The following is a 20,338-nucleotide window of genomic DNA, read 5'->3' on the forward strand; positions in this document are numbered from 1 at the left end:
GACCCTGACCCTAAAACCTAATTGATATCACCCGCCGAGTGATCAGGGGGTTAAACCTTTATTGGGTAATAAATGGTGGGTGCCCTGATGCTATAAAAAGCAAACTAACCAGAGTCACCCGTAATACTTATACGGTGATCACTGGTGAAAGGGTTAACTAGGGGCCATCAGGGGGTTAAAATCTTTATTAGGTAGTGAATGGGGGTCCCTGGCGCTATATAAAAACCTGACGGGGAACCTAAATAACTAACTGACTAACCAGCGTCACCAGTGGCACTTATACGATGATCGCTGGTGGAAGGGTTAACTAGGGGCAATCGGGGAGTTAAAACCATTATTGGGTAGTATATGGGGGTACCTAGCGCTATAAAAACCTGGCGGTGAACCTAATAAAATAACTAGCTACCTAGCAGCACTAGTGACACTAATGCAGCGATCAGAAAAATGATCGCTTAGTGACACTGGCAAAAGGGGGTGAAAGGGTTAACTAGGGGCAATCAGGGGGTTAAACCTTTATTGGGGGTGGTAGGGGGCTACCCTAGACCTAACACTAACTGCCCTGACACTTTTTACTTTTACAACCGACACTGAATGCAGTGATCAGAAAATAAATGATTACTGCAATCAGTGACACTGTGACTGGGAGGGGGAGGGGATCAGGGGGTGATGGGGGGGGGGGTTGTGTGCCTACATGTTAGTGTAGTGTTGGTGCACACTTACTTTCACTCTTATCCTCATAGTCCGGTCAAAAAGACTGCCCCGAGGAGAGTGACATCACTTCCTCCCTGCCTGTGTTTACTATACACAGCGGGGGAAGCTTCTCATTCGCCAGGAGCGATCGAGAGGGGATGGCCAGAAACCAACGGCCATCCCCTCATCCCGGATCGCTCCTGAAGCGAAACAGACTGCCACATCCAGTGGCAGGGGGTGGACAGATCGGACCCCCCACCCGCTGGAAGGCAAGCACCTACATGTACAGTGCCTTGCGAAAGTATTCGGCCCCCTTGAACTTTTCAACCTTTTGCCACATTTCAGGCTTCAAACAAAGATATAAAATTTTAATTTTTTTGTGAAGAATCACCAACAAGTGGGACACAATTGTGAAGTGGAACGAAATCTATTGGATAATTTAAACTTTTAATAAAAAACTGAAAAGTGGTGCGTGCAAAATTATTCGGCCCCTTTACTTTCAGTGCAGAAGTTCAGCGAGGATCTCTGAATGATCCAATGTTGTCCTAAATGACTGATGGTGATAAATAGAATCCACCTGTGTGTAATCAAGTCTCTGTATAAATGCACCTGCTCTGTGATAGTCTCAGGGTTCTGTTGAAAGCGCAAAGAGCATCATGAAGACCAAGGAACACACCAGGCAGGTCCGTAATACTGTTGTGGAGAAGTTTAAAGCCGGATTTGGATACAAAAAGATTTCCCAAGCTTTAAACATCCCAAGAAGCACTGCGCAAGCGATCATTTTGAAATTGAAGGAGTATCAGGCCACTGCAAATCTACCAAGACCTGGCCGTCCCTCTAAACTTTCAGCTCAGACAAGGAGAAGACTGATCAGAGATGCAGCCAAGAGGCCCATGATCACTCTGGATGAACTGCAGAGAACTACAGCTGAGGTGGGAGAGTCTGTCCATAGGACAACAATCAGTCGTACACTGCACAAATCTGGCCTTTATGGAAGAGTGGCAAGAAGAAAGCCATTTCTCAAAGATATCCATAAAAAGTCTTGTCTAAAGTTTGCCACAAGCCACACCAAACATGTGGAAGAAGGTGCTCTGGTCAGATGAAACCAAAATCCAACTTTTTGCCCACAATGCAAAACGATATGTTTGGCGTAAAAGCAACACAGCTCATCACCCTCAACACACCATCCCCACTGTCAAACATAGTGGTGGCAGCATCATGGTTTGGGCCTGCTTTTCTTCAGCAGGGACAGGGAAGATGGTTAAAATTGAGGGGAAGATGGATGCAGCCAAATACAGGACTATTCTGGATGAAAGCCTGTTGGAGTCTGCAAAAGACCTGAAACTGGGACGGAGATTTATCTTCCAACAAGACAATGATCCCAAACATACAGCAAAATCTACAAAGGAATGGTTCACAAATAAATGTATCCAGGTGTTAGAATGGCCAAGTCAAAGTCCAGACCTGAATCCAATCGAGAATCTGTGGAAAGAGCTGAAAACTGCTGTTCACAAACGCTCTCCATCCAACCTCACTGAGCTCGAGCTGTTTTGCAAGGAAGAATGGACAAGAATTTCAGCCTCTCGATGTGCAAAACTGATAGAGACATACCCCAAGCGACTTGCAGCTGTAAATGCAGAAAAAGGTTGCTCTACAAAGTATTAACGCAAGGGGGCCGAATAATTTTGCACCCCCCACTTTTCATTTTTTTAATTAGTTAAAAAAGTTTCAAAAATCCAATAGATTTCATTCCACTTCACAATTGTGTTCCACTTGTTGGTGATTCTTCACAAAAAATAAAAAATGTTATATTTTTATGTTTGAAGCCTGAAATGTGGCAAAAGGTTGAAAAGTTCAAGGGGGCCGAATACTTTCGCAAGGCACTGTACGTGCTTGTGCCTGAAGATGCCATTGTGATGACGTACATTGGCATGCGGCGGTCCTTAAGTGGTTAATGAGCCCATCATCTACTAGGACCCCCAGGTCCTTTTCCATCCTAGATTGTAGAATGGAAAAAAAATAAATCTTGTATAATAGTCCCTTATCCCCTCCAAGAGCTGGCATACTATTGATGTTAGGCTAACTGGTCTGTAATTCCCAGGGATGTATTTTGGGCCCTTTTTAAATATTGGTGCTACATTGGCTTTTCTCCAATTAGTTGATACCATTCCAGTCAGCAGACTGTCAGTAAAAATTAGGAACAATGGTCTGGCAATTACTTGACTGAGTTCCCCAAGTACACTCGGTTCCAAGCCATCTGGTACCGGTGATTTATTAATGTTAAATTTCTCAAGTCTAATTTTAATTCTGTCCTCTTAACCATGGAGGTGCTTCCTGTGATGTGCCATAAGGATAAACACTGCAGTTTTGGTTACTAAAGCCCGCCCACCCCCCCAATTCCCTCGTGAAGACTGAGAAGAATAAATTCAATACCTTCGCCATCTCCTCATTCTTTGTAACCAGATGTCCTTCCTCATTCTTTATGGGGCCAGTATGGTCTGTCTTCCCTTTTTTACTGTTTGCATACTTTACCACTTAAGGACCGCCGCAATGGCAATGTACGTCAGCAGAATGGCATGTACAGGCACAAGCACGTACATGTACGGGCTTGCCTTCCAGCGGGTGGGGGGTCTGAACGAACCCCCTCCTGATGGATGCGGTGGTCCGTTTCGCTTCAGGAGCAATCCGGGATGAGGGGATGGCCGTTGGTTTCTGGCCATCCCATCTCGATCACCCCCCATCCCTCCCAGTCACAGTGTCACTGATTGCAGTGATCATATATTTACTGATCACTGCATTTAGTGTCAGTTGTGACAGTAAAAACTGTCAGGGCAGTTAGTGTTAGGTCCAGGGTAGCCCCTACCCCCCAATAAAGGTTTAACCCCCTGATTGCCCCTAGAGTTAACCCTTTCACCCCCTTTTGCCAGTGTCACTAAGCGATCATTTTTCTGATTGCTGCATTAGTGTCACTGGTGCCGCTAAGTAGCTAGTTATTTTTTTTTAGGTTCACCTCCAGGTTTTTATAGCGCTAGGTACCCCCATATACTACCCAATACCCCCTGATTGCCCCTAGTTAACCCTTTCACCAGCGATCACCATATAAGTGCCACTGGTGATGCTGGTTAGCCAGTTAGTTATTTAGGTTCCCCGTCAGGTTTTTATATAGCGTCAGGGACCCCCATATACTACCTAATAAAGATTTTAACCCCCTGATTGCCCCTAGTTAACCCTTTCACCAGTGATCACCGTATAAGTGTTACGGGTGACTCTGGTTAGTTAGTTTGCTTTTTATAGCATCAGGGCACCCACCATTACCCAATAAAGGTTTAAACCCCTGGTCACCCAGCGGGTGATATCAATTAGGTTTTAGGGTCAGGGTCTGCGTCGCCCCAGGCAGCGCTAGGTTAGTGCCAGTACCGCTAACACCCACGCGCAAAGCATAAACCTCCCGTAGTGGTATAGAATCTGAACAGATCAATATCTGATCTGATCAGATCTATACTAGCGTCCCCAGCAGTTTAGGGTTCCAAAAAAAAACGCATTGTGAGCGGGATCAGCCCAGATACCTGCTAGCACCTGCGTTTTGCCCCTCCGCCCAGCCCACCCAAGTGCAGTATCGATCGATCGATCACTGTCACTTACAAAACACTAAACGCATAACTGCAGCGTTCGCAGAGTCAGGCCTGATCCCTGCGATCGCTAACAGTTTTTTTTTTTTTGGTAGCGTTTTATATTTAAATCCTGAAGGCAGTGCTTGGTTTTCGGGGTTCCATATGTGGCTAGGCTTATGCCCATAGCATGTGTGAGCAATATATCATTTAGTGACAACTTTGTGCAAAAAAAAAAAAAAAAAATTGTAATATTCCTGCAACTTGTGGCAAAATATAAAATATTTCATGGACTCAGCATGCCTCTCAGTAAACAGCTTGGGGTGTCTACTTTCCAAAATGGGGTCATTTGGGGGGGGGGGGGGTTTGTGCTATTTTGGCATTTTATGGCCTTCGAAACTTGATAGGTAGTGAGGAGTGAAATCAAAAATTTGCACCCTTAGAAATCCTGAAGGCAGTGATTGGTTTTCGGGGTCCCGTACGTGGCTAGACTCCCAAAAAGTCCCACATATATGGTATTCCCGTACTCAGGAGAAGCAGCAGAATATATTTTGGGGTGCAAGTCCACATATAACTATGGCCTGTGAGTAATATATCATTTAGTGACAACTTTTTGTAAACTTTTTTTTTTTGTTGTTGTTGTTTTTTGTGTCATTATTCAATCACTTGGGACAAAAAAAATAAAAAATTCAATGGGCTCAACATGCCCCTCAGCAATTTCCTTGGGGTGTCTACTTTCCAAAATGGGGTCATTTGGGGGGGGGGGTTGTACCGCCCTGCCATTTTAGCACCTCAAGAAATGAGATAGGCAGTCATAAATTAAAAGCTGTGTAAATTCCAGAAAATGTACTCTAGTTTGTAGACGCTATAACTTTTGCGCAAACCAATAAATATACGCTTATTGACTTTTTTTTTTTTACTAAAGACATGTGGCTGAATACATTTTGGCCTAAATGTATGACTAAAATTTAGTTCATTCGATTTTTCTTATAACAAAAAGTAGAAATTTCTTTTCTTTTTTTTTTTTTTTTTAATTTTCAGTCTTTTTCCTTTTGTAATCTTAAAAAATAAAAAAATCGCAGAGGCAATCAAATACCATCAAAAGAAAGCTCTATTTGTGGGATAAAAAGGACGCAAATTTTGTTTGGGTATAACATTGCATGACCGTGCAATTGCCAGTTAAAGCAGTGCAGTGCGAAATTGTAAAAAGACCTCTGGTCCTTAGGCTGACAATTGGTTTCGGGGCTGAAGTGCTTAAGGAATTTCTTGGGATTTATTTTTTTGCTCTCCTCTGCTATGTATCTTTCGTGTTCTATCTTAGCCACCCTAATTTCTCCCTTACATTTCTTGTTGCATTCTTTATAAAGTCTGAATGCTGATGATGATCCTTTGCTTTTATATGCATTTTTACATTGGAGTTAAGCTATCCAGGACTTTTATACGCTCTTTTAAATGTATTGTTGCCAATCAGTAGATCCAGTAACGCTTTAATTCTAGTTGGTGCGTCTACCATCTAAATATTATTATTATTATGCATACACTTGCAACACAAGTCATATTGTAATTAAATACTATAAAAAAAAAATATCTTTCCTTTTCATTCTGCAGCACTGTCATTTTCTGTAAAATGCAATATGGCAACCTGAAGGAATTCTGTACACAAATGGTGTACAGAACACCCCCTATAACCTATAAGTTCCTGCTTGTGTGATTGGCTTACTGGTTTTAAGTATCTCCTGCAACAAAAAATGTAATTTTTAGTGCGTTACTCCCAAAGGGAAATAAGGTTTAAGCACTTCAGCCCCAGAAGGATTTACCCCCTTAATGGCAAGGCCATTTTTGCGATATGGCACTACGTCACTTTAACTGACAATTGCATGGTCATGCGACGTTGAACCCGAACAAAATTGATGTACTTTTTTCCAAACAAAAAGCTTTCTTTTGGCGGTATTTGATCACCTCTGCGGCTTTTAATTTTTTTGCTATAAAAAAAAAAAAAGACTGCAAATTTTGAAGAAAACAATATTTCTCTTACGTTCACTGACTGACACAGCTCCTTTTATTCTTGACCATCGGTTGTAAGGCCACCTTCAGGAGAGGATTAGGTAGAAAATGTTAACATGTACAAAAAACAGAACTTTCTAGTTCCGCCCAAGGGGCGGTCCCTTCAGTAACAACCCCCCAGCCTGCTTCCTGCAGCCTCAGTTTTTTTCTACCTAGTGAAGGAGATGGACCTAGGAACCCTGTGGGCCCATCAGTGATTTTTTTGCAGTTTGTCTTTTGCGCAAGATTAAGATCCTGTGATCTGCTATCAACAGCTAGCTGGGTGACAGGCTGGATACCCTTATCCTTGTAGTCTCCCCATCCTGGCCAGTGGGCGTGTGCGGGCCATAGCTACGCGTTGGGTCGGCCACAACATGCCCCTCAGGCCCCAGGGTGGGCGGTGAGCACAATGCTCCGGGGCACACATGACCAGCTACTGATGCCTGAGTCACAGTGGCCAGCAGCCACCCCGTACTCTTCGAGAGTGGGTCTGATGGAATGTCCCCAGCTCATCTGGAATGGTAAGTACAGTTCTCCCTGCCTCGGTGGGGCTGAGCAGTTGGGCATTCCCTGGGAGGTAGATTCGGGGGTCCCTCTCCTCCCTCTCTTCTCTCCCTGTCCCCATCTCCTCTCCCCCCCGTGGGGGATGCTGCATGGGCTACCGAGCGGTGTGTGTGTGCCATATAGTTAGGGGTCCCCTGGGGGCTCTCACCTTGGGTGGGGGGCTGCGCTAGGTGGCTGTGCTCTTGGGTGTCTGCACATGCTGATCGCCATAGCAATGTTCTGCCACCATTTTCTCTTTTTTCACTGTCCCTCTCTGTGTACAGTTGTTTGGCGGCCATGTTTGGTGCGACTCAGGGAGAAGCATGGTCAGGAACCATTTTACTGTAGTTCAGCGTTCATTTTCCCTGTGATTATGTCCTTTATACTGGATACTCCGTGGCCATGTTGTTGTAGCCCAGCATGGTTTTTATGTCCAGCGCTGATCCCTGAGGCTCAGAACAGCGCGGTTTCTTCTCACAGACACTTGGGAGATGACACAGGACACAGGCACTACTAGCTGAACGGAGCAGAACTCGGTCAGGGTGGTGAACACTGCGGTGGGGGACCCTCAGCCTGCAGCAGCTAGGAGAGTGGGACTATTCACCTGTTTTAAGTCCCCAAAAGGTGGTAGACAGGGTGAGTCAGCATGGCTTCAGAAACTGGCGTTTCTTCCCTCGAACTCCAGGCAATTGCAACCGGCTCACCTTCTAACAATGCAGTGCCTCTGGAGGCTTTGTCGGCGGTCCTTGACACGTTCGTTGCCAGGATGGAGGCGGTGTGTGGGAGCAAAGGTGGTAAAAACATGAACCCTGCCCCCCCATCCTTAGGGGAGAGCTCGGATGCAGACTCGGGCCCTTCTGAGAGTGGTGGCCCCTGCTCTGTCGTTTCAGATGACGCTGACCAGGACAGATTGGACAGTGAGGATGAGTCTCCGTCCGGGTCTGCGCACGACAAAGCGCTAGTTGGAGCACTTATCACAGCTGTGCACGATACGTTGAAGATTCAGGATACAGCAGATCCCTCTGCTGATGTAGTGGTCCCTTTTAGGTCCCGTAAGCCAGCACGTGCATTTAAGGTGTTTCCGTATCCAACGTATTTCAGTAAGTTCATATACAATGAATGAAGTAGACCGAACTGACCTTTTCGGTCCCAAAAAGTATGGTGGTGCATTACCCTTTTGAGGAGAGCCTTCTTAAAAAATGGATGGCTCTTCCGGTACAGGGGACTCCTGCATTTAAGGACCCCACGGACAGTGGCCCGTTCCTTGTTTACAGTTGTGGGGTCAGCAATACGATCAGTACTGGCCTCCACACTCGTGTCTCAGACACTTACTGAGTGGGCAAAACTTTTGCACTGCAAATTAGAGGAGCAACAGGCTTCCCCTGTCTGCGTGGAACTAACAGACCAGTTAGTGCAAGGCCTTAAGTACATTTGTGACGCGGCCCTAGATACCCCCCCTCTGTTATCCAGGGCTTCAGGGTCAGCTGTGGTGCTGAGGCGCCTGATTTGGCTGAAATGCTGGTCTGCGGACCAGGCATCTAAGAAAGCCCTGACAGATCTACCCTGCCTTGGTGAGCGGCTGTTTGGAGCCTCGTTGGACGACATCATTAAGAATGCCACAGGTGGGAAGAGTACCTTACTCCCACAGACCAGGGAGACTAAGGAGCCACGCTGTAGGCAAGGGCCCTCATTCTCCGCTCACAAATGCCTTTTCCGTCCGCCCGGGGGTTTGGCTAAATGTCCCCAGCCCAACAGGACGGCCTCTGAAGGACAAAAGCGTCCCTGGAACCACAAGCCTAACAAACCTGCAAGCAAAAGTGCCTTCAGGAGTTTGCAGCCTGGTGGGCCTCTCGGCTGTCTAACCAATGGGTCTGCAAACTGATTTCCTCTGGCTACAAGATAGAGTTCCTCTTTTGGCCACCAAACAGATTCTTCCTTTCCAGCACACCCTTACTCCCGGCTCCCGGAAAGGCCCTCCTGGGGGGGGGGGGGGTCACAGACCTGCTAAGTAACTGGGTAATAGTACCTGTTCCAGAGGTGGAAAGGTTCCACTCCAATCTGTTTGTAGTGCCCAAAAAGGAAGGAGTGCGTCCAATCTTGGACTTAAAAGCCCTCAATTGCTTTTTGAAAGTACAGAGGTAATGGAATCAGTTCGCTCAGTAGTCACTACACTCCATCAAGGGGACTTCCTGGCATCTTTGGACATCCAGGACGCGTACCAGAACATACCCAGAGGTTTCTGTGATTCGCAGTTGGGGACGCCCACTACCAGATTGTGGCTCTCCCTTTTGGCTTGGCATCAGCCCCCCCGCCCAAGTCTTTACCAAGGTATTGGCTCCAGTTTTGGTGTTGCTGCGACAACGCTGGATCACGATGATAGGTTACCTAGACGCTCTCCTCTTGAGAGCATCTTCCGTTTCCGAATTAAAAGGAGGATGTGGCCATGCAAACCATGCAGTATTTTGGGTGGCTGTTGAACCCAAAAAAGTCGGTGCTTATACCGACTCAACGTTTGGAGTATCTAAGCTTACTGCTTGACTCCATGAAAGCAGGAATGTATCTTTCCTTCAGATAAGCTGCAGACTGAGCCACGGTAAAAAACTGTTCATGAACCGCAGGTGGTCATCGCTACACTCCTGCATGCGAGTCCTGGGGCTCATGGTGGCCTTCCTTCGAGGCAGCGCCATACACCCAGTTTCATACCAGAGTCTTTCAGAAGGAGATCTTGACGAAATGGGACAAATCTCCGTTATCACTGGATTGGCAAATTCAGGTGAGCCAGTCAGTCAGGGGCTACCTGCTCTGGTGGCTAAGGTCCCCGGCACTTTGGTTCGGGAAGTCGTTCCTACCTCTACATTGGACAGTGATCACAATAGACACCAGCCGATCAACGTGCTTGAGCTATGAGTGATCAGGTTATGCCTGCCCACATGGTCAATGAGACTTCGAGGGCGTCCGACCAGGATCCAGTCAGACAACACCACGGCGGTGGCATATGTCAATCCTCGAGGAACAAGAAGCTCGGCAGCAGCACGGGAAGTCGCTCATATCCTTCAGTGGGCAGAGCAACCCCCGGGAGTAGAGAACTGGCAGGCGGACTACCCAATTCGCCAGATGCTGGACCCAGGAGAATGGGCGCTGCATCCGGAAGTGTTCAGGGTACTGTGCCTGCGATGAGGCACACCAGATGTGGATCTGCTTGCTTCCCGCCTCAATCAGAAGGTGCCGAGATTCGTATCCAGGACAAGAGAGACTTGGGCAGACTTGCTGGTGGCTTCATTTGGTCAGTACCAACTGATCTATGCCTTTCCTCCGATAAAGCTACTACCACGTCTGCTTCGCAGAGTGGAGACTGAGGGGATTCCAGTAATTCTGATTGCCCCAGATTGGCCTCAGCACCCATGGTATGCCGACCTAGTTGTGGACGCTCCCTGGCGACTACCGATGCATGAGGACCTTCTGTCTCAAGGTCCGATTCTCCATCCTGCTTTACCATTGCTGGTTTTAATGGCATGGCTGTTGAGAGCCAGGTGCTAAGAAATCGGGGCCTGTCGGACTCTGATTTCAATGTTAATATTAAGAGCACAGAAATCTTCTCAGAAGATATATCATCGTACCTGGAAGGCATATATCTCTATGTGTGAGGAGAAAGGATGGCGTCCACGCACCTATTGCATTTCCAGGATCCTGCTGTTTCTACAGCGTGGAGTGGACCAGAAATTTGCTTTGAGCACCATTAAGGGACAAATATCAGCCTTGGCTGTTTTTTCAGCGAGCCCTGGAGTCTCACTCTCTAGTGAGCACCTTTGTTCAGGTGGTCCGATATGTAGGCCTTCCGGTGCATCCACCATTACCCCCGTGAAATCTGAACCTGGTGTTAATTGGCGCTTCAGAAACCGCCGTTTGAGAATATCAGAGAAATTCCTTTGATGACTCTTTCCCAGAAAGTGGTCTTTCTAGTGGCCATAACATCAGCCAGGAGGGTTTCGGAACTGCCATCCTTGTCTTGCAAGTCGCCCTATCTGGTTATCCATAAGGATAATGTGGTTTTGTATCGGAAACCTTCTTTTCTGCCGAAGGTGGTTTTGGCGTTCCACATCAATGAAGACATTGTGTTACCATCTCTGTGTCCTAAACCGACACATCCTAAGGAGGTGACCCTTCATGCCCTGGATGTGGCCCGGGCTCTAAAAGGTGCATTTTTTTTTGCCATGGCTCCCTTTCCGAAGTCAGACTCTCCTGTTTCGGCAGCTGGTCCGAAAAAAAAGGTCTTGTTGGCCACCATTTAGATAGATTGTGGTACAGGCCTACACCTTGAAGGGGCAGGTGCCCCCCCTTTCCCGTCACGGCCCATTCCACCAGGGCAATTGGAACTTCTTGGGCATTCCAACATCAAGCGCCAGTCGCTCAAGTGTGTAAGGTGGCGACTTGGTCATCCGTTCACACTTTTACAAAATTCTACAAAGTAGATGTAAGCACATCGGCTGATGCCTGTTTTGGCCGCAAAGTTTTGCAGTCGACCGTGTAATGTTGCAATGCACTTATTTTTTTCAGTTTTTTTGATAAGAAAATACAGTTACCTTGAGTATAATGCACTATTGCATTGTTAACCAAAAGTTCTGATGCAGATAGATAAGGTGGTGACTCCCCTGTTGGGAAGCACTTCTGGTTGTGGGTGAAGTTTTTTAGGCCGTTTCCCAGCTCTCATTATGACACTGCTTGGTGACGTCCCGATGGTCAAGAATAAAGGAGCTGTGTCAGTCAGTGAACTTAAAGCCCCATACACACCATCAGATTTTCTGATGATTTTTGTCTTCAGATTTACCAAAACCATGTAGTAGAAGGGCCCGCCTGATTGCATACACATTGAAACTCCTAAGATTTGACCTCATATTATATGGTTTTGGTAAATCTGAAGACAAATATCAGCAGAATATCTGATAGTGTGTATGGGGCTTAAGAGAAAATAGGATTTTTGTACGCGCCGTAAAATCCTTTTCTCTTGAGTTCACCGACTGACACAGCACCTCCCCCTCCTAATGATTACGTTATACTGCTTGTTGACGTACTGAGGCTGTAGAAAGCAGGCTTGGGCGATGTTACTGAAGGGACCGCCCCTTGGGCGGAACTAGAAAGTTCTGTTTTTTGTACATGTTAACATGTTCTGCCTAGTCCTCTCCTGAAGGTGGCGTAACAACCCGATGGTCAAGAATAAAGGAGCTTTGTCAGTCAGTGAACTCCAGAGAAAAGGATTTTATGAGTAAAAAATATCCCAAAAAAATTCAAAAACAAACATTTCTTCTTAGGCCAATATGTATGCTACATATTTTTGTTAAAATAAAAAAAATAAAAAATTGCAATAAGTATATATTTATTTGTTTGCGCAAAAGTTATAGCATCTACAAAATAGGGGATAGATTTATGGCATTTTTATTATTATTGTTTTTTTACTAGTAATGGCGATGATCAGTGATTTTTAGTGGGAATTTGACATTGTGGCGGACAGATCAGAACACTTTGTTGGGACCAGTGACATTTATACAGCAATCAGTGCTATAAAAATGCACTGGATTAGTGTATAAATGTAACTGGCAGGGAAGGGGTTAACACTAGGGACGAACAAGGGGTTAATTGTGTCCTAGGGAGGTGTTTCTAACTGTGGGGGGGGAGTGGACTGACTGGGAGTACAGATAACATCGCTGTTCCTAATCACTAGGAACCAACAATCACACTGTACTCCCCTGACAGAAAAGGGATCTGCTTTGCTTTTACATTGGCAGATCCCCGCTCTGCCTCTCTGTGGAGTGATCATAGGTGGCCAGTGGACATCACGGCCACTAGCCACGTGCCCGCTATATCTACTGCACGAAGTGCCGTACCGGTACAATGATTCATGCAATAGAGCCAACCTGCCACAGTATGACTGCTGCGACTGGTCGGCAAGTGGTCAAAGGGAGGCAAGACCCTGCAACTTTCTTGATTAGAAGCCTGCACGTGCAGCAGCTGACTGACAGTTATAAAATTACTTCCATTCACATTCATTTGGCACATGGACAAAGACAAACAGCTATTTATTCAGAACAAAAAGGTAGGAATCAGCAACAAAATTTGTTAAAATCCTTTCAATGTACATAGATCACCCATGGAGGAATATTTGTATTTATTTTTTAACAAAAGTAGAGTTACTCTTTCAGTATATGGCAGCGCAGGAGTATTTTATATACAATTTCCAATCAGCTCAATAGACTAGAATGGACCCAGAGGTGCACAGATATAGGCAGACTAGTCCCCTTACATCCACCCAACCACAGGGATGCATTACTAATTTCACCTGTGTAATCACAGGTCAAGCAATGTGCAGATGGACTGCACGTAAGGGCCCTATACTGTATGTACTTTTGAAACTAGCCACAAAATAATTATAAAGCAAAGCAGCTACACCAATCAAGTCTTCTGAAAAGAGCACTTTAAGACCCCTTTCACACCAGGGAGTTTTGCAGGCGCTATAGCGCTAGAAATAGCGCCTGCAATCCGCCCTAAAAAAGCTGCACCATTGTCTGTAGTGTGAAAGCCTCTAGGGCTTTCACACTACAGCGGTGCGCTGCTAGGATGTCAGGGAAAAGTCCTGCCAGCAGCTTCTTTGGAGCGGTGTGTTCACCGCTCCCCATTGAAATCAATGGAGCAGCGCTGTAACACCCCAATGGCGGCGTTTTGCCGGCGGTTTTAACCCTTTCTTGGCCGCTAGCGGGGGGTAAAAGCGCCCGCTACCTGCCGAAATGCGCCGCAAATCCGGTGGTAAAACGCCGCTAAAAATAGCGGTGTTTTACCGCCCACGCTATGGGCGGTGTGGTGTGAAAGGGGTCTTAAAGTGCTCTTCTTTTTAATAACAAGTCGGTTTTAAGACTTACCCTTCATTGCATGTATAGGTCACTCTAGATCCAAATATAAAGTCTATACCATCCATGTTTCCATTATCGATTTCTCCAGGATTTCCACATGATCTGCCTGCCAGTAAAATATATCAATTCAAACACTATTGTGTACAAAAATCAATGAATATTGTTAAGCTGTTTATTCAGAATACACAAGAGTATATTGTTAGCTGTCCATGCCATTATCTTTACAAAGCAGGAAAGCAGATGCTAAGAAAATTTATATACTTACGCTGACAGAATTCTTCAGGATGCGACCATGTATAGTTCTCCAAGCAAGTTAATAAATTCTTTTTGCCAGGAACCCGTATATAGCCTGGTCTACACACATAGGACACTGTTGCATTAGGAAGAAAAATATTCTGATTAAGAGCACCTGGTTTAGGCTCTGCATAGGCGATTCGGTCCGGGACACCACAAGCTCCTAAAAAAAAAAAAAAAAAAAAAAAAAAAAAAGACAAAGACAAACAGATGACATAGCAGACTATCACCATTTGTTCAACTATTGAGGCATGTACACACTACAAGAAAATCAGGCGAACATTTTCGGTTTATAGTGTACACACAACTTTCTACAGCTGATTCCAACCTTCTGAGCAAAAATTTCCAAACTGACACGCACCAATTGTTTCTCTTACAGGAACAGAATGAACATTTTTTGTTTAATGTATACCGTTTTCATACGAGAGAAATCAGAAAACAAAAGACTGCACATGGTCAGAAACAATAAAAAAAAAAAGCTTTGTTGTTAGAGACTTTTCATACAAATTTTCCTTCATTGGTTTCGATTTGCTGTGAAACAAGGAAAATCGAACAATCGTTCTCCCAATTCTCTTATAGAGAAAGGAAAAAAAAAAAAAGCAGGTGAATGGGGAATAAAACAGTCATTAGTTAGCAGTTATATCCTCTTTCATCTTGTTTTTGATTGTATTATTACCCTCCTTGTTTTTCACTAGAGCAGTCACTAGATCATGTAAAATGTGCATGTTCTGATTATACCAGTGGTCATCAACCCTGTCCTCAGGGCCCACTAACAGGCCAGGTTTGCAAGATAACTGAAATAGATCACAGGTGATATCATGTGCTTCTCAGTGTTTGCAGTATTCTAGTCTGCATCTCCCCAAGGTAATACATAAAACCAGGACTATTAGTGGGCCCTGAGGACAGGGTTGATGACCACTGGATTATACAAGGATTTCATTTTTGGTAGGATTTGCCTTCGGTCACATGTTTGAACTGTACGCAATCCTATGAGATTAGATTTACAACCTCAAGAAAAAAAAAAAAAAAAACTGATATAATCCCAAAATATTTTTAAAATCAAAAGTCCTTATTTAAATTGGACATGATCTGACCAAAACATAACAATTTATCCTTTTTCGGCCTAAAATAGATAAATACTAAAGTTGATAGGACACACAGAAAACAACTGTTTCTATGTGTATTGTTCACACCACACAGGTGCATTGGTGTGTACTGCATAATAAGGCACATCTGCATTTTCATGCAATGTGCAACAACAAATACATTTTAAAAGGCAGCATAGTGCAAGTGCACACCAGCATGCCCACTTTATACTCACCATACTGTGCGCCTGCGGGTGTAAATGGGCCCTAAACTTTACACAGGTATAAAATTTACAATTTGTGTTGCCTCCTCTGTAAGCCTTTAGACAATCCCTGACAACTCTCTTCTTCAATGAAGCCTACCTAAAAACTGTACTTCTACTTTCCCCATCAGATCATCCCTTACAGGATTATCTTTTGTACCACTTGCTCCTCTATTTTAGATTGTATGCTCCCATGAGCTGGGCCCTTCTAACTCTTTTGTTATAACCGTTTGCACATTTTTTTTTACAAAATAAAGGGAGACCAAACTGTTGGCCTATATTTAAATCATTTAGACTAGGTTCGCTTGGGTTTCTTCGCCTTGAGCCTTTTCAGGTACTAGGAGAAAAGGCAATAAAAACGTATAAAAAAAAGCAAGCATTACATGCTTTTTTTAGGTTTTCAGGCACTCCCACACAACTCCGCCCTAAAGAAGCTTGTGTACTTTTTGGAACAAGATGTTCAGGTGTGAACAGGCACTATAAGATACAATAGGTATCCTCATGTCGAATGTTGAAGACAATCTGTAAAAACACTTCAAATACCTCAGGTGTGAAATAAGTCTATAGCTGTAAGCATGCCTTGCTGTATCTAAAAGCAAAAATAGCGTTTTGGCTAGAAAAACACACTGAAGAAGAGGAGATGCAGAGAAGCAAATACATACTGTATATGTGCAAACCTTTTAACCAAAAGATTTGTCATTGTTAAATATTGCCAACTCTATTACATTGCCTGGGCAAATAGAGAACACCTACTGTATGTTTTCTGCTTCAGCTTTACAGCTTCTTGTGTTAACTCTGTTTTGGGAGTCAGGCATTTTTTTCTACAGCCAGTAAACTCTCCAGCATGTTATCCTATGTGTCCATGAAAACATAGGCTTTTATCAGCATTTTTTGTCAGGGGCATTTTCAGGCTAGAAAAACACCCAGAACTATTGCATTTGAAGAGGAGTTTTTCAGTTGTATAAACACTCCAACGCTAAAAACCGCTGACAAGCGTGGCAAAACGTGTCGATCTGCATTTTTGAGCCTCAAGATTTTGTGGGATTATAGTTTTTGCTAAAATGCAATGCAAAAATGCAGAAAAACTCAAGTTTATAACACGGCATACTACAGCTAAAGCCACTGGCATTTTTATAACATCCAGTGTGCATGATGCCTTCAACTCAAGCCTGCTCAGTGATATTTCAGCATCACCACACTTCAGATTACTGAATTTTATAAAAATTTTTATAAAAAATAAATGCCTATAGACAGATATTATGATACACACTGAACTATTAGTGACAGAACACAAGCATATTATTATGCTATACAAGGAAAACAAGAGTAGAGATTACACTATTAGGGATAACACTTACTTGAACAAAAATCTTCAATATTTGTCCATGTGCCATCAGCTTGACAGGTAATGGTTGCACTTTTTCCCGGAGTTTCATAATAACTAGTACTACGATCACATGTGTAAACAATGGTTTGACCTGTGGTTCCAGATGTCTCCTGAATGGGGTTTGTGTTTGGTTTAACTGGAGGGGGACCACAATCACCTACAAATAATTGCAGAATTTATTAAGTATGCTGAAGAGATTAACAAACTACTTCATTCAAATATTTCATCATTCAAGAATAACAGTGCATCACTTTTCAGAGGGCGGAAGAGCAGCAACCAGGTAGTCGGGGGGGGGGGGGGGGGGTCCAAATTCTTTAATTCAAAGGGGATTTTCTATTGAAATTCTGTGTCACAACCACCTGTCAAGCATTTAGTATACAGTTATGGCGTGGCCCTATTCACTTGAATTGCAGTTGATAGCGGAACTGTCTGACAAACACAACATGCTGTATAATGTTTGATGCAAAGTTGAGCAAAGCATTGCAGACATGGCGAAATGTAATTCCTCTTTCAGACATCATTGAACAGTTGAGCTGGGCTGTAAAAATGCCACAAACCACCTGTTTTTACCACCCCCATGTGAATGAGACCTTAGTCTTCAATGTATAAGCCACAGCTCTCATATGCGCAGCAGACAAATACAGCTCTGGCTGTAGTATCCAGCATAAATTAAGGAATTATAAGGCCCGACAAGCGATAACTTTTTTTCCCTTAAGAATTTTTATCAATGTCTGTGCCTGGATTTTCACTTCAAATTAAAGATTATACATACAGTTACAGATAACAGCTGATGAGGTATCATGTCCTAATCCATCCCTCCCTTCAGGTCATGTTACCTATAATAATGCTGTGATGAAATATGAAAGTGTGGTAGATACTGAACTATATTGTAATTATGAAAAGTAGCAAATCTTGGAAAGGCCATGCTTCTCGTGCATCTTTTTCTTTTCAGTGCTTTACCACTACCCAATTATCTATGGGAGTGGTGTACTCCAGGGAGTTCTCATTACTGGATAACATGCATCCTCCCAAATATCAGCAGTGTTTGAGCACCCCATTGCTGGACCTTGGCACTTGTCACATAAGGGCATGGAGGAGCCTGGTGAGCTCTGTCTTTTAGAAAGTAAATGCTGAATTTCAGTGATAGCTGGCAGTGGACCGGGTGGCTGTCATTACTGTAGAAATCTCGGTCCCATATACAGTATATACTATTTTAGTGCAACATACACGTTTTCATTGAAAGAGATACCAATTCTGTTTTACTTGTAGTTCCCAGAGCTGAAAATCATGACCTACAGCCATGTGCATTAACATTCTGCCACTCTGGATGGTGAGCATGTAGTAGGATAATCCTAAATTTGGTTCTCACAAACTGTACATTTCTCGATCTGTCAGAGAAGCTGCTCTGAGTCAGTCTAAGAAAAATAAATTATATTTTAATATTAGAAAATTTTGGACTGTGGGGCTTCTGCAGCTCTTGCAGAGGTAATATGAGGTACATGCAGGCAACTGAAAGGGATTGCAGAGGAAGAACTAGAACCTTCAGAGCCCTGATGCAAGAAACTGTGAAGGACCCCACTGACCTCGGCCAAGGAGGTCCTTCCCTCCAAGCCCAGTGGCCTGGTTAACCATTGCGATCCTAGTAATTCCACCACTGGTGTAGGTAGCTTTTTATTTTTGTTGTTTTATTTTTTTCATTATTGTTTACCATTAGGTTATTTTTTTACAATTTTATTTTTATGATTTCTTTAAATTTTTTTTGGAAGCACATTGGGGGGCTTTGGTGAAATATCAGGGTCTAAACAGACCTCTGATTTTTCACCTTTGAGACAGAGAAGGGAGATTGAGGACACATGCATCAAGCTCCTTCTCTGCAGCCTCAGCTGTACAGAATGAATGGACAGGACTAGCTCTGTAAACACAGTTTACTATGCTTTAGTTATGAACGGAGTCAATGATAGGTAGTGACATATTTACGCTTCTTACCTGTTCTCCACCCTGACATATCCCCTGCAGCATCCAGCAGGAGGGGGGAGGGGGAGGGGGGGGGTCTACAAGGCTGCAGCGGGTTGAGGGGCCAGGGAAGCACAAAGGGGACTGGGGCAGCAGCAGAAAGATTAGGAAGCTGGATAGGAGGGGCAGCAGCATATTGAGGAACCAATCCCCTCCATTTTCATCCTGCAGCTGCTGAATGCCTGCAGGAGGGAGAGGAGGAGAAGCAGGCTTTCAGCGGCTGCAGGAGAAAAATGACGAGGATTGGTTCTATGCTGGCCCCCCTATCCAATTGTGACTCCTGTTAACTATGCCCGTGGGCGATTGTATTTCATTATGCCTGCAGCAATAAATTGGCGATTTTAAACAAAAGTTAACAATTCAGCTAAAATGGTTCTCTGACACAAAGTCATGACCTTCCTGAAATTTAAAGCTAACCTGTGTTGACATTAAGGGCCCATTCATACCTGTGCACGTGTGTGTTTCTGAGTTGAGTTATGTTGCATTAAGTCCCCTTTCACACTGAGGCACTTTACAGGCGTTATAGCGCTTAAAATAGCACCTGCAAAGAGCCTCTCCTCTCACTCCAATGTGAAAACCCGAGTGCTTTCACACGGGTGTGGTGCGCTGGCAGGACAAAAAAAGTCCTGCAAGTAGCATCTTTGAGGCGCTTTAGGAGCGATGTATAAGCCACTCCTAACGCGTCCCTGCCCATTGAAATCAATGGGCATTGTGGCCAAAGGCACTTTACCATGCTGTACCACCAACACGGCTCGGAAAGTGCCCTAAAGTGGGAAATAACGTCTCATTAACAGCAAGCTCTTAAGGCTCAGTTCACATTACTGCACTGCAATTTTTTTGCGATTTGCAGTACGGTTATGTAGTGCGACCTGGGTTGCGTTTTGGTGTGGTTTACATATTCTAAAGGGCCAAATTGCATTGTACATTATACTAAAGTTGCACAGAATGCGCAATGGCATGCCTGCTGACAGTCCTGTGTAAGATATACACTAAGCTGCACACACGGTTAATTTACATTTGGCACAATGATGTCATGTACGTCATCCAGCCTGTTCCGGGGTTAGGGGCATACAGCACGCCGCTCCAGTTAACAGCATTACAATGTCAAAGTTGTTATGAACAGCTAATACAGTGAAGCTGTGATTGGCCCACGGCTATCACATGGTACCTGGGCCAATCAAAGCACTCTACCATGTGATTAGCTGTAGCCAATCACAGATCACTATGAATCACAGCTGTTATGAATTGTCCCATTCATGACAGTTTAAAGCAGGGCTCGACAAACCCCGGTCTCCAGGTCGCATTTGCGCCTAGATTTCGTGTCCTGGCGACTGGGGCAACGCTGCTGGGGTATCCTGTCTCCATTTGGACCCCGAACTCCGCCGCGCAATTCCATCGGGCCGCGCCGGCCAGTAATTGAGGCCGCGGCTTTGCGGCCTTCTAAAATCTTTCGGTAGTCTGGCGCCATCTTGTGGTGGATGTAGAAATTACACCCTATTCCAATAATGCTAAC

At 44.4% G+C, this 20,338-nt stretch overlaps 1 protein-coding gene across 4 annotated transcripts in view; it reads right to left on the reverse strand.

Moving 5' to 3' along the window:
• The window catches only part of LOC143982459 (C4b-binding protein alpha chain-like), a 577,061-nt gene that overhangs the window by 444,462 nt on the left and 112,261 nt on the right, over positions 1–20,338 (reverse strand). For all 4 annotated transcript variants that reach the window (XM_077481180.1, XM_077481181.1, XM_077481183.1 and 1 more), the window contains exons 3-5: positions 16,784–16,969; positions 14,049–14,240; positions 13,793–13,889 (exon numbers count right to left, since the gene is read on the reverse strand). In XM_077481180.1, coding sequence (XP_077337306.1) covers positions 13,793–13,889; positions 14,049–14,240; positions 16,784–16,969 — 475 coding nt within the window. The remainder of the gene's footprint in view (positions 1–13,792; positions 13,890–14,048; positions 14,241–16,783; positions 16,970–20,338) is intronic.

This window comes from Lithobates pipiens, unplaced genomic scaffold (genome assembly GCF_037356315.1).
Source record: "Lithobates pipiens isolate NorthernLeopardFrog02 unplaced genomic scaffold, aLitPip1_a1.2 Scaffold_16, whole genome shotgun sequence".
In the NCBI taxonomy this organism is placed as follows: domain Eukaryota; kingdom Metazoa; phylum Chordata; class Amphibia; order Anura; family Ranidae; genus Lithobates; species Lithobates pipiens.